Raw genomic sequence first — 14840 nt, 5'->3', positions numbered from 1 at the left:
CAGAATGTTATAAAAAATATTACAATTCATAAAAAATAATTCTGCCATTTAATGAGAAAAATAAATTAAATAAAATTATTAATGAAAAAAATTCAAAGTATTTTTTTATTTATGTTTATTTTATTGATTCTTTTTTGTATTTTTCTGGTTTACTGGGTAGGACCTATTAAAGGAAGAGTTATGGGTGGAATTTTATACAGGTTCTGTATTGAAACCCATGAAGGTGAAGGTAAATCTAGCTCTTATGACTTTAAATAGATCTGTATTATTTTTAGAATATTTTTAAGATGGAAATGATACAAGTACTTTTAGATCATGGCCTGTCACTAGCATACTAGTTGCATGTGGTGAACCATTACTTTGGGATAGATAGATCCAACTTCTAGCACCTTACTTTGCCCATCTTAAAGGACATCCGAATCACCCGGCTTTTGATGCAGTCCTTGCAAAACCTAATTTACAAAGGTATGATAACTATCCACGTTATACTGACCACAGGTGTTCCTAGCCGATGTTTACTACAACTTCTAAATTTTGATACACATTCTATTTTTTCAGCTTATTCCCTGTTCATATATTCAGAGGACAATCAACCCTATAGAATTTAATTTTGACCTTACCATACTAAACAAAAAATCAACAGCTCCTTTTGTCATTCAGCAAATGTTTTTTTTTAATTTTCTTTCTGAGACAAATCCAGATGCAGTAATATGTACAGATGATTGAAACAGAATAATACTGTAGGATGGGCATTTGTAGTTAATGACAGATTCTATATGTTTGTTCTACCATGTATTATAAGTGTCTTTACTTCTGAACTGTAAACTATCAATAAGGCTTTAAATATTATTAACCCAAAATACCACCATATCCTTATTTGTAGTGACCTGTGTAGTACACTACAAGCTTTAAAAAATTTGTATTCTAGGCATCATATCATCACTGAAATCTATAATGCAATTGCTGAGTTCAACCATTGCAACACAGAAGTGAGTTTCAGCTGGATCCCTAGGAATTCCCCACTTGGGAATTCCGGGCAACGAGTGTGCAGATTCCACTGCCAAAGAAGCATATAGTCAACCTCCTTCAACACTTGTGTTACTACATGCAGTTTTATTAATTGTGTAAAATACTCTCTTCAAGCAAAGTGGGAAGGTGACTTGATGGCTACTGTTGATAACAAACTCAGGCACATTAAAGATTCTGTGTTGTCATGGGACTCCTCATGCAGAAAAACTCGTCGTGAGGAAGTGGTCCTCTGTCGATTTCGATTAGGACATACCAAAGTCACACACGAGTACCTCATGTCAGCAGCACACGCACCACTATGCAAACAATGCAATTGCCTCTTGACTGTGTGCCACATCCTTGTGGATTGCATATGTTATGAGGCCTAACATAGTAAATTTAAATGTCCCAGAAACATTAGTTGAATCCTGGGCTATGATACAGAAGTTTTATAGCTGGTGTTTTTATTTTTTTAAATGTTAGTATTTTACATTGCATGTAATATTATTGTTATAATTGTATTTTTTAAAATAATTTTTATGAATTTCATGTTAAATCATTGTTCTTTCGGCTATTCAAGAAGGAGCTCTTCACACTTCTCCCAGAATTCGTTAAATTTATGTTAATTTTATTTTAGTTTTATTTATATATGTTTTAAAGTATTATTTATTTTTAAGATTTTATCTGTTAAAAGGAATTTTTTAGTATGTTAGCTGTGTTAGTAGTTGTATGTTTTTTGTTTTTAATATTTTAGTTTGTTATATTTTTGCTTTCCGGGCGATGATAATGTGAAATCGTTTTTCGCCAAAAAAAACTTCAGTGGCACAAGATTATTAAACATGAAAACTGATGAAAAAGTAATCAAACAAGTGAATCGTTTATAAGTAAACTATCATTATCCCATAATGCACCAGGTAATTTTTAAAGTAACCATTAACTAGTAACGACGGTTCTCAGTTGTCAGTAGTGAGTTGGTAGGTATTTTTTTTGCAGTTATATTGTTCGTATATGGATCGTTAGTGAATAAAAAGTTTATCTATTTGGATTACATTTTAATTGGTGTGTAAGCTGAGATTTATATGAATAATTATGTACGTCAATGTTTCTTTATGAGTTAGAATAGTACAAGTAAGTGGTTAGAATAATCTTTTATTTGTTGACATAATTTATTTAGTTGAAAATTTTGCACTTTCCAGCTGTCAGGACTTATATCATTGATGTTTGAAGTTTAAATGTAGTGACTGTTGTATTTACGTCTAACAGAAGGTTATGTAGGATCTTTTTAGGGCACTTATTCTACTTGCATTTAATTACAGGGTAAGTGAGATATTTTAAAACAGTTTGTATTATAAAAAAACAGTCGTGTAAAAAGAAGCATGTGGAAACTAAATTGAAGGAGAGGTTTTTTTTTTAGTGACATACATCAAACTTCCCTGTAATCCTAACCTTGCTGTGATATGACTAACATAAAATTTTAAGTAGAGTTTGCTTCTTACTGTTAACTTTAAATATTTATTAAGTTTTTGATTTCTATTAAGACAGAAACAAATTTTGAGTGGGTAAAACATTTTGAGATTACCTGAAATTAAACTTGAAAAACATATCAAACTAATCAATTTTATTAAAGTTGATCCATCATTAGTGTTAGAATTTATTCCAAACATCACAATAAATATATGCATATCATGTGTTGTTTGAATATTGCTTATTCATGAATGTTCTACAACCTATTTGTAAACAAATAATTCAATTTTATTAAGTTGTTATTGTTCTTGACAAAAAAAACATATTTGAACTATTTATAAAAATAGTTTTATTTTTTTACAAGAAACAGGGATTGTTTTAAGAAATAAGGGGAAAAATCTGATCATGTGAAAAATTTAATGTTAAAAAAGTAAAAGAAATTTCTTTTCATTTTGTGCCAAACCAGCTTTTGAATCTTATACTAAATTTAATATTACACAGACCGCTGGTTTATCAGTCCACAAGCATATTAAATGGGGTTGGATTGAATGTGTTAATGATTTAAACGAGAAACTGCCATCCAGTTTAATCACATTGGTTAGCTTGTATTAAATGCTGAGCATAAAATCCATACCTCCATATTGAGTGATAATGCATTATCGCTGACTAATGACTTCTTTCATAAAAGTTTTTATTTATTATGCAGTTGTTTTCTGGGTGTAATAGGATGGATGTACTATGGTTTTATTGCAGAATGCTACTTCAGCTAACCTATTATTATATACAGTAAAAAAAAATGTGTTGTCATTACACCTTCACCTTTCATATTCCCAAGTGTCTTATCTTTGATGGGTACCTATCAGTTTTTTTCTTTGACACTATTGTTTTTTTTATATAAGAATAAATACTGATTTAATTTTTCACAATCAAACTGAAAAAATCACTTTTAATTATGATTAGTTACTTAGTTATTATTTTGACTAGCTTACTACATAAAATTAGTTCATCAAATTATTGAAGAATTTTATGAGGATCATTTAATGCGAAGTTAAACAATCTCTGTTTGTCCTTAGAAAAGTTTTTTTCTGTAAACTTAACTACAGTTACAGATTATGTAGTATTGGAAGGATTATAATTTAATGTGTACTACTTTATACTTTATAAAATGACTAACTATCATTATAAGATGAGAATTCTATCTTAATAACTTATTATATAGAGGTGTACAAAAAATAATGTCAGTGTTTTAAAGCTATTTAGTATCTTCTTACTTTGACTTAAGGTAATAAATCACAAATAAAATAATACAGTACTCTTACATTTTTTCCTAACTGCTAAATGTGATCACCTTTCATCACAGAGTACACATCCAACCAAAAGTATAGTTTGTCCCGTACTTTAACCAACATGTTTGTGTAATATATGTGACAACTGGTTCAGTCTTGTACCATAAATCAGATCAGAGTAAATTAGTAGGTAGTGGAGGTACGCACGCAACGTCCTTCATGAAACCCCATTGGAAAAATCACAGAAAATGGCTTCAGAGGCCAGTGTAAACCAGCTAATATCATTGGAGCCATGCCAACCAATCCAGCAGTTGGGGAAAACATCATTCAAACAATCCTGTACAGAGTTATACCAGTAAGAATCTGCACCATCTTGTTACGAGATAAAATTCACTGGTCCTATGTGTAGTTGAGGAAGGACAATGTACGCTGTGTATGCCATGTATACAGTATATTCAAGTAAGTATAACTCCTGTTATGCTTATTTCAACAACAAAGAATGGCCTGTAAACTTGCCATTGGAATATTGATTTTGGTGAGTCCCTTTCACATTGTAAGAGATCTTGGGATTTTCTGACCCCCAGATACAGACATCATTTGTTAACTTTTCTACCAAGATGTATTGTTGATGTCTTATTAAACAGAATACATTAAGAAAATTGCCATCTTCATGCTGTAGCATTTTGATTGTGAAGTTGGCAGGAATAATGTACTTTGTAGGCTTAAAACCTGTAACATCTGTAAATAGTATGATGCATATGTAAGCATTTTTTTAAAACATTTTGTACCGTCATAACTGGTATTGCTAATTCATAGACTCCTGGCAGATTTTTTCTTGGACTACACAGGAAGACTCCCTGATACATTCAACATTTTTATCAGGTACCTGGGATCATTCTGTATTATTCTTCTCTTTACACAGACACCCGATTGTTTCTAACTGATTGTGCCATTGACAGATGTTATTGTACTTGGTGGATCTCAACTAAACTTTCTACAGAATGCACATGGAACTGTAACTACTGATTCTCATTTAGCAAACTTTAAAATGCATGCGCTCACACACACACACACACACACACATATTATATATATATATAAAACTGTTCTATAATGGAAATGTTGGGTTAAAAAGTTAAAAAAAAGAAAAGTTGAAAAATTATATTTTCATAATTTATTCAGCTTGTACATGTAATTTTCAAAGTGGAAGAGTAAATAAAATGAGTTTTAGTTTGCAAAGTGTCACTCTTTATTAATATGAAGCCATAAGGAATGCACTTGCTTTTGTGTGTGTGGGATCTGTGGTAGTTATTGAACTATTGAACAGATTTTCAATTAATATTTGTGGAAACATTTTATATAATCTTAAAAGCATAGGTAATTAATTCATATGTTTTTTCATATGAAATTTGAACTTAGCTTTGAGTCAAATCATTATGCTGCAATGAGTTCAAACCTTCTTTTGACAAATCTTTTTTAATAATATAATATGGATACTTTTTTGTTAACTGTCCTTTAATATGAAATCCTTCCCATCTCAAGTTTAACACTGATTAAAGTTACAATACATACACATATATACTAAAAATATGTTGTATATCACTTAATAAATAGGCTTTCTTAATTTGTTTTTCTGTTAACTAGGTAGGACTGCTATTATAGAGTAATAATTTAAAATGGTTTGTTCAATATAGCTCCTCCAAATGATTATATATTGTAGTATTAAACTTGTACAAGTAATTTAACTTATTTTCACAAGCTAGACTGGAAAGATCAAAAAAGATATAGAAATCAGCCCATTTTTAATTTAATAAAAGGAAACCTAGTTTATTTTTCAATTTTTATTCACTTGCTAAAGTTAGTAATATTATTGAGGGATAATTAAAAGAAAAATGTTAACTTCTGTAATCCTTTTAACGTAAGATTTAAGTTAAATACAATTTTAGTTTATCTATTTTATATAAAATGAGAGAATTTTTGTATTAGGAATTTGCAGGGATTAGCAGGCCTGTATTTACTTGTTGTGTTGGGTTTTTATACAGCTACCAGCTTGGAAAATGGTTCTGGTTACTTCAATAGTTTTATCCACTTCCACTAAACTGTACATATATCAAGGACATTATAATTTAAACACGTCCCTGCTATTTTAATACAGATCTGGTTATTCTTTCATGAAATCCATACAACACTACCAGGGAAAACGATTAAAAATAATTGAAAGTGGATGGAACAAGATAATCTAACTCAAAAGAGTGTTTTAAGGGACATATTTTCTGCTTACATTTCTTCAGCAGATAAAATTTCTCTACACAGGGTGATAGCAACTGGACCTGTTAATAACTTAAAATATCCAGCTACTGTGGAGGACCTTAAATGAGATATTAGTAGTCCAATAGGTAGTGGAGGTACACACTCAAGATCCTTCAAAAACCCATATGGAAAAAATCACAGAAAATGTAAACTAGCTAATATAAACTTCAGAAAAAAAAGTTCACTTTTTTTTTTCAAAAATTACAATAAAAACTTGCATTTTTGCATTTATGTAATAATAAACCAATAACCAGATAACATTTTTACTGAAAAAGTATAAATTTTCCATATTAACAATCAATCTTGGATTAGTCTTCTGCATTTTTTTTTATTTTACTTGGTTTTATTCAAACATGAGTCTTCCAAATGTATCTGAGAGAGATTCAATATAAGCATTATTGCTTATAATTATATATATATATATATATATATATATATATATATATATATATATATAATCTAACCTAACTTAACCTATGTTTACTAAGCTTAAGTAGTGAGTGACATGAGTGTAGGATAAGTTTGGTTAGATTTGACACTAAACCTTATCGAAGGATCACACTAGGCATGATATTCTAGCGATCTCTAGAGGGAAACCTTTTTCTGTTTTTTTGCCCAATATTATAAGTTTTTATCACTGTTCATGTATGTTATTTGTAATAAGATACCTGTTTCCTTTTCTCTTTTTTGCTACTGTTATGTTTGATTATTGTGTTTAGCCATGGGCTATAGATGAAAATTAATAACCTCTAGTTATATAGATTTCTGTCAGGTACACTTTTGTCTCGTATTGAGACAACTCTGTCCTATGATGTATACTCTGCTGTGACTCCTTTATTGTTTATTTATTGTCTTGGTTTTATATGTTTCTCCTTATTATAATTGTGTTTTCTTATCACATGCTTTCGTTTTCTGATATTTGTCATCTAAAGGTGCAACCCTCTAAGCGCTTTTTGTAAGAAGTGTTTAGGTTAAAAAAAATAAATAACTAGGAGCTGGCTAAAAAAATAATGTAGCCATTGAGGTCGAAACACGGAACCTTTTTTCTGAGGATGTCTTGGCCCGGTCACATACATGAGTGACTGGGTCGGGACACTCTGATGAAGAATTAAGGACCCTTGATGTTTGAAGGGCAGGGCGGGTGCACGAGAGTTGGGCGGGGGGTTATGCATGGGAGCATACTCAGACCCCAACTAGGAGTAGTGACGGGGAGGGTAGCTCTCCTGGGGAGAGGCATCACAGCATCCAGAAGCGGAGATCGTGTTGCTTCAGTGAACCAGGAGGGACCCCGTTGGGAAGGTCCAATGGGTGGACAATCCTGAAGGGTAGTGGCTAGACATCGCTGCGTCACATAAGGTTAACTGAGGCAACGTCTTCTAGGCGGTTACCTGTTGGCCGTATGTGGTTAAAAAAATGTTTGATTAGATTATATTTATAATTAATTTCTCTACAGATACCTACTGATTTGGAAGAAAGAAAAAGTGTTACCCGCTTGCTAAAAAAGGTCTTGTCATTACTGTTAAATGAGTTTGTATAGAACAGTTCACATATCACTAACAAATTTATTTTTATTGTAGATAGTAAAGATTACATGAGAACTGAGATATTTTTAAGAAATGTCTTGCTTTTCACATATAAAAAAATATGATGTAATATTTGTATTTAGCATAGTTTTTTGTACATGTGAATATTTATAAAACAAAAATGTATTAATGATGTGATGATTATTTGAATGATATCTGTTACAGAAAAAAACTTGTGTAAAGTAGTGTAATCCTGCAGCGTAAATGAATTATTGTGTGTATGAACTACACTTAATATTCTTTGTGCTATTTTTTTTATTTTTATCATTGGTAATTAAATTTATTATAAATATTAAATGTGTATATATATATATATATATATATATATATACACACATGTGGAGAGAGAGAGAGAGAGAGAGAGAGAGAAAGAGTTTACTTTCAAGATTAATTTGTCACAGTGTAGTCTTTCCTTTAATTATTACTTTTTTAAAACAGTCATGTCTTAGGATGGGTTATATCCAATATATAACAAGTATATAATAAGTTTATTATATGAAACTTATTTGCTTCCAAGGTATTTAAAACTACCAACCTGTTCCAATTGTTTCTCCTTAATAAAAATCCCTTTTGCATCGTACTTCCACAATATTCTCATTAATTTGGATTTATCAGCGTACATTCTCATTCCATACTTTTCTCTACCCTGCTTATTTTATCCATCATTTGTTGTAGCTTCTGTTCAGTTGTAACCTTTACTACTTGGTCATCTGCATACTTAATTGTTTTAATTTTTCTCCACCTACTGTCAGATAATCACCCTCCTCAAGAACTTCAAAGCTTCCTCAGTTAGTTGGTCTCTATAAATGTTAAAAAGGATTGGTGACATGTAGCATCCTTGTCTAATTCCTCTTCCCATCTTTATTGCTTCTGTTTCTTCTCCTTATATTTGAACCTATACCCTTTATCCTTTGTATAATTTCTTAATAAATCTATCTATCCACTCCAATCTAATCTTATTTTCCTCAAAATTTTTATTAATTTATGCCATTTAACGCTATCAAAGGCTTTTTAATCTTGATGAAATCCCAATCATTGAAATAAGTACAAGACTTTGTTTAAATCCTATCATTCTCTCCAATAAAACTCTCAAACAACCTATTGCATCCATAGTTCTTATTCTTTTTCTAAAGCCAAACTGCCAATCATCCAACATTCTCTATCTTTTCCACTATCCTGTTCAGTATTATTCTTGTAAATGGTTTTACAGCATGGGATATTAGACTTACAGCCCATAATCCTTTCAATATTTGGCATTTTTCTTCTTTGTCACAGGTTTCATAAGTATTTTAAGGAAATCTTCTGGCTAAATCTTATAGCCTATTGGCCAGTCCAGGCCAATAGGCTATTTCCAGGTTTTTTCGATCTATCTATTGCACATCTTCCCCTAAGGCCTTTATCACCTCTGCTGGTAACTCATCACATCTGTAGCTTTCTTACATCTTAATTTGTTGACTGAATTTTTTACTTCTGCTTTTAGAATGATTTTTTTTATTTTTCAGTTTGCCTCTGGAACCACTGTAAGATATTACTTAGGATATGTATGAATGTAAATGAAATTAGTCTTGTTCTATCTCAGGTCGACTATTCCTGAGATGTGGGGTTTTACAATGGTTACATGAATAAATCTGCAAAAAGAGGCCAGATTTGTGGCGAGACAACTCATCATAGTTCCTTCACCACGACAATGTGCCCACACACTCAGCTTTGTGAATTTGTCAGTTTTGTGCCAAAAACCAGATAAATTTTCTCCCTCAGCCTTCCTACTCGCCAGATCTGGCTCCTTGCGATTTTTTATTATTTCCAAAATTAAAATCAGTGATGAAAGGACACTGTTTTGAGACTATTGATGACATTGAAGTTAATATGTACGGACCTGAAAGACCATTTCAAATGAAGATATCAAGGACTTCTTCATGAAGTGAAAACACTGCTGAGAAAAGTGTCTGAATAGGGAAGGGAGTACTTTGAAGGTGACAAGGACCAACAATCTGTAAAATTAATGATAAACATAAAAAAAAATAAAATTTGATTATTTTCTGAACAGACCTCTTACTTAGGGAGTAAGCATAATTCAAGTCATTGATGTGTGTTGCAGTAAATCAAAACAATCATTAATAAAGTGCTTCTTAGTTCTTTTTTTCTAATGTAGAATGTTAGTTAGTTATTGCCTGGATTTAGCTTACCTTTTAATATTGTTGTGTCATTGATATTGTCTCCTGGCCACCATTCTATTCTTGAATTCTAATTAACATCACATCTTGGAATATAACAAAAAAATACAAGCATCTTGGTAATTTACTGTTACTACTATTTATTTATAAGGTTACCGCTGTTACTTAAATTCTATAATAATTATCCGTGAAAATGATGAACTTTTTAATGCTAGCATGATGAAAATTGCTAGCATAACTGGGGTTTGAGTCTAGAATTTTCCAGATGGAAAAAAATGCTAACCCAGAGATTGGTAAGAGATCAAAACTAGCTATAGATCCCAATTCAGAAAAATTGTTTTAACTAACTGGAAACTATTGCCAATATCTTATGAATATCAATTACTCACAAGTATTGGTTTGTCATTGCTACATTTTGTTTTGTGTTTTTTGTGTTACATAACAGTTGATCTCAACAGTAATGCCAAAATTATTTACAGCAATAGCAGCATTAGACAGTTTCAGCTTTTAATCAGCTAACATTCTATTCTGTTTCAGGTAGAGATTTTCCTGGCATTAATGGAACTATATATCATTTCTTAGTTTGAGGTAATTATAAATTCTAATGTAATGTAATTTTTTATGTAATTATTACAGATAAGTACAGTTAGGTATACAAAATTAAAATTGATAACTATTTTTGTTTGTTTGTTAAAAAAATAATCAGTCATAAGATAGAGTATAGATTAAGTTGAATTACAGGAAGAATTAGGAATTATGTGTTTTTCCTGAAAATCACATTTCGGGGCTGAGATGCACCTGGAAGATCAAGTATAACGCTTAACATGTTAGATTTGGTATATTTTTAATACATTTTTTATTGTTAGATATGAAATTCTAGCTAAAAGGAAATGATTTGAGAGTTTTTTTAGTTAAAGTTATGATTTTCTGGGAAATAAAAGTGTTTACATAGAATAAAATGTGAAGTTTGAAGTTCATCATCTGTAGTGTCATATTTATTTAATTTATGGCATCTGTATTCTTTAGATTGATTTCTATCAAAGCTCAGTAATTTTCTCTCTCATTTTAACTGCATCTATTCAATAAGTAACTTTAACAATTGCAATTAATTCTTGTTTATTTTGATGCATGTTCATTGCAAAAGTATCAAAATTAAATTTGCTTTGCTCATCAGCAGAATTTTTGAAAATTATTATTACTCTTATAACCTTACTTTTTTGTTGTAATAGAGAAAAGCAATTATAAAAGTATTATTTTGATGGTTTTTAAACCAATAAAAAGTTATACAAATTAGCAAAAATTAGTCCTGTTCTTTGGTTATTGTTCTGAAATAAGTGGTAATAAAATTATACATATGAATAAAAAAAAAATACTGAACTTTTTATAAAACTCTACTAAAAAAATGAAAAAACATTTTGTAGTTAGATTACAATTTTTTTTATTTGAGTGCTTTTCCTGATAATCCTCAGACAACTGAATCCTGAAAATTCTCCTGTATGGTGGTAAGGTTTGAATATTTTTTTCTGAAAATTAATATAAATTTGATGCTTCAGTTATAAAATAATCATATTCAGAATATGTATTATATGGAAAGAAATACATCTGCAAAAAATGGACCCACTAGATGGCGCTGGGGTAGAGATATTTGGAAAAAATTGTAATTATGGTCTGATTTTGCTCATATTCAGAATATATATTAGTTACGTTAAAAGAAACATTTTTGCAAAAATTATTCCCGCTAGGTGGTGCTGGTGTCGAGATATTTACTAAACAAACAGATATACAAACAGACATTCTTCTTCTATATATTTATAGAAGACAATGGTTTGTATGTGTGTTTGCTATATACTAAAAAACTACTGGACTGATTTACGCATGGTTTTTTGCAAAATAGTCCGCTATATCTGAAGAAAGTTGAAAGGTACTGAAATCTTCGATCTGATTAGTAGAAAGAAAGTTAGCTGTATTTTGAACAGACTACTGTGTTTAGAGAGTAGTTTGAATTAAATCCGATAGGCAGTGCTGTTTTGACATTTGGATTTATTTACATTTTGACTTTTATAAAGTGAAAGGTTAAATTTTGGGAACTTCCTTAATGTTCAGCTTTTTATGTTTTATCAAACTTTCAGTTGTGTTTATTTAATCTATATACAATCAAATCTAGCAATAGCAAGCATTGCCGGTTTCTGCTGGTTATTAATAAATGTGAAGTTGCAAACAGTATTGTTTAATTTTAGAAATTTACAGGATCTAATCTATTAAATTTGGATTTTGATTTTTGGCATTTTAATCCTAGCTTCAAAACATTCTGATTTCCTGGTGTGTTACCTTGAGATACTAAAGATCTGCCATCACGTGGTAATGGAAAACGTGCATTCAATCTAATTAGTTTAAACATTACATTATTTACATTTTTCATTCTTAATTTACATGTTTATTTACCCTATTAAATATTAGGTGATTTGAACAAAATGTTTTTTTATTTTGTTTTTAAAGATTTCAGTGGATTATTTTGTGAACATGCAGCATTCCTTCCTATTGTTGAAAGTGTAACTGACAAATTTAGTTGTAATTCTTAAAATAATGCATCAGACAAAATTCCAACAATGGAGTCTTAAGTTTTCATTTTTTTATTGTTTTTATTTTCATGTAGGTCTTATATATTCACTGACATTAAATTTTTTACATTAATTTAACTCTCTTAACATTAACATTATAATTTAACATTTTTCATTTTAATTGTTTTGTTACTTACATGATTAATTTGCTGAGGGTAAAGATATTAATTTATAATTTTGTATTACTAACCGTACATCCTGATTTAACTTTACCTAGGAAGCAGCATGAATTCTACAATATTTTTTATTATTTTATCATAAAAATCAGCATTTTCACATTACTGTTGTCACATAAATTGAACCATTTATTCAGTTTGATATTATTAAAAAAAATATTAAAGAAAAAGTGGGAGTAAAATTGAATTTAGAGCTGAGCTGCAATAAAAGTGTGGGAGGTCGCTGATGCTGGTAATTGTCAAATCAAACAAACATCCTAGTTATGTTATTTCAGAAATGCTGCCTGTTAATTTAAAAGATCCTGTATGTGATTGACTCATGATGATGATGGTGGATCACCTATAACATTAAATTATGGTACTTGAAATTCCTTATAATATTCTTTATTGCATTACATTTCATTCTTATCAATTTCTTCTTCTTCTTCTTGACTTTTATGGAAATAGAATTATTATGACTGTTAAAAATTAAGTTTAGGTCATAATAAAAACTTAATTAATCTAGATCCAAAGAAAAAATAATTATTTTACCATGAAGTTTGATCTAATCAATTCTTTATCAGTTCTTTTTCTTTATGAAATTTTATTGAAACACACAAACAATTTTCTTTTTTTTATTGGACCTTTCTTTAATTTTATTGATATTACGTAGCATAATTGCATCAGTTCTGAGGTTATTGATAATTCTGCAATAAATTAAATGAGGTCAAGACTGGAATGGAGATTGCCTTGTAGGATTTAAAATTGAATTTTTTGCTGAATATTTGTTTGAAATCTAGATGATATGTGAGTGAAACATTAGTCTTTATTTCATTTGTTTTTAATCAATTTAGTCTATTTTTCTTATTAAAATTTTAAATTATTTGGTGTTTCATAATATATATAAAAATGTTTATTTTTAAATAAAAAATTGTTATTTTTATTTTAAGAAAATAAATAAATTCTGTGAAAGAAAAAGTATAAAAAACACATCTTTTAAAATAAAATTTTACACATTTTTTGATGAATTATAATTAGTTGTATAGTCATAAAAATGTTATTTTCTTGGTATTATTTTTATCCAGAAAGGTTTTGGCGATTCAGTAATTCCTGGCATGTTTTCATCTAAGTCTGGTAGATCTTTATCATCTGGTTTATTGAAATTAAAATTCTGTAGAAGTCCAGCTATTATCATAAACATATTTTGTCTTGAAAATGTTTCACCAACACATACACGTTTCCCTGAAATATAGAAAAAAGTTAAAAGTGAAATAGATTTCTGTTTGCACATAATTAGGATGCTTGCTATATTTTTTGATTTTTATTTTATTATAACAGTAATGCATGATTAATTTTGTTCTGAGTAAAGCAGCCTTTATTTAATTGTTTTTATTTAAAATTGTTTCATTGCTTTATTTTTTATAAAACTAGCGTTATGCTTCTGTTTTCCTTTAAATAATTAAGTAAGACCTATATTTCTGTGTAGGGAAGCATATATCTTCTATATACAGTGATGGTATGCCTTCAGTTTTTGGAATTAGCAGAAATTAGTTTTATTGGCTGTTCCAGAATTCTCTTTGTTACAATCTAGAGAATCTATAGATCTGTCAATGTTTGTGAATATATATTCCCTCTACTCTCAATCGAATTATAATTTATTTTATATGATTTTATAGTTTATTTAAAATTAAATTTATTATTTATGTATTTTTTTATAATTTATTTTTAAATGTTTTTATGTTGTTAACCCAACATTTCATGAGTATGAAGTGTCATTGGTGAACATTTCCCAAGTAATAAGTTGGTACTTTAGAAAAAAAAAAATTAAATCGTAAAAAACTATTATTTAAAAAAAAAACAATTTTATAAAAGTGGTGTAAAAAAGTATGTACCCTCATTTTCAGAGATTCAGCTTAGACATTTTGAAAAGTATATTGGTCATATTTATTTAGTACAGAGTATTATTTTTAGGTTTGTTTACTATTAAAATCTTCTGAATACCTAAGCTACCATTATCAGAGATTTTACTTAAGCTTTTCAGTTATTGAACTGGTTTTTAATTATCTTTAGGTCTATCCTAGAACATTTTTTTCTTTCTTAAGAAAGATGGGTTTCCAATTTGAAAATTCACCGGTATGAATCAAGTTTATTATTAAAAGGGTTAAGTATTAACAGTTTGCAGTCACCTATTGTTGTTCAGCTTCAGTCATCTATTGAAACTACTTTATTTATTTAAAGTGAA

General features: G+C 29.4%; 2 protein-coding genes across 12 annotated transcripts in view; one reads left to right on the top strand and one right to left on the bottom strand.

Annotated features, from left to right (window-relative positions):
* The first annotated feature begins 1927 nt into the window (after positions 1-1927).
* Positions 1928-14840, top strand: part of LOC142327934 (TELO2-interacting protein 2-like) — a 79317-nt gene continuing 66404 nt past the window's right edge. For 4 of the 11 annotated variants that reach the window (XM_075371313.1, XM_075371316.1, XM_075371315.1 and 1 more), the window contains exons 1-2: positions 1934-2136; positions 10363-10413. The gene's annotated coding sequence lies outside the window, so the exon portion shown is untranslated. Of the gene's footprint in view, positions 2137-2204; positions 2326-10362; positions 10414-14840 lie in introns of all 11 variants that reach the window. The other 7 variants (XM_075371318.1, XM_075371320.1, XM_075371323.1 and 4 more) reach the window with 3 other exon arrangements.
* Positions 13435-14840, bottom strand: part of LOC142327933 (putative cytochrome P450 304a1) — a 36999-nt gene continuing 35593 nt past the window's right edge. Inside the window, exon 9 of the mRNA XM_075371312.1 lies at positions 13435-13840. Within this exon, the coding sequence (XP_075227427.1) occupies positions 13656-13840 (185 nt within the window). The 3' untranslated portion in view covers positions 13435-13655. The remainder of the gene's footprint in view (positions 13841-14840) is intronic.

The sequence above is a fragment of the Lycorma delicatula genome, chromosome 7 (genome assembly GCF_047948215.1).
Source record: "Lycorma delicatula isolate Av1 chromosome 7, ASM4794821v1, whole genome shotgun sequence".
Classification (NCBI taxonomy): Eukaryota; Metazoa; Arthropoda; class Insecta; order Hemiptera; family Fulgoridae; genus Lycorma; species Lycorma delicatula.
The sequence above is the reverse complement of the archived record's forward strand: the minus strand, read 5'-3'. Positions and strand labels throughout refer to the sequence as shown.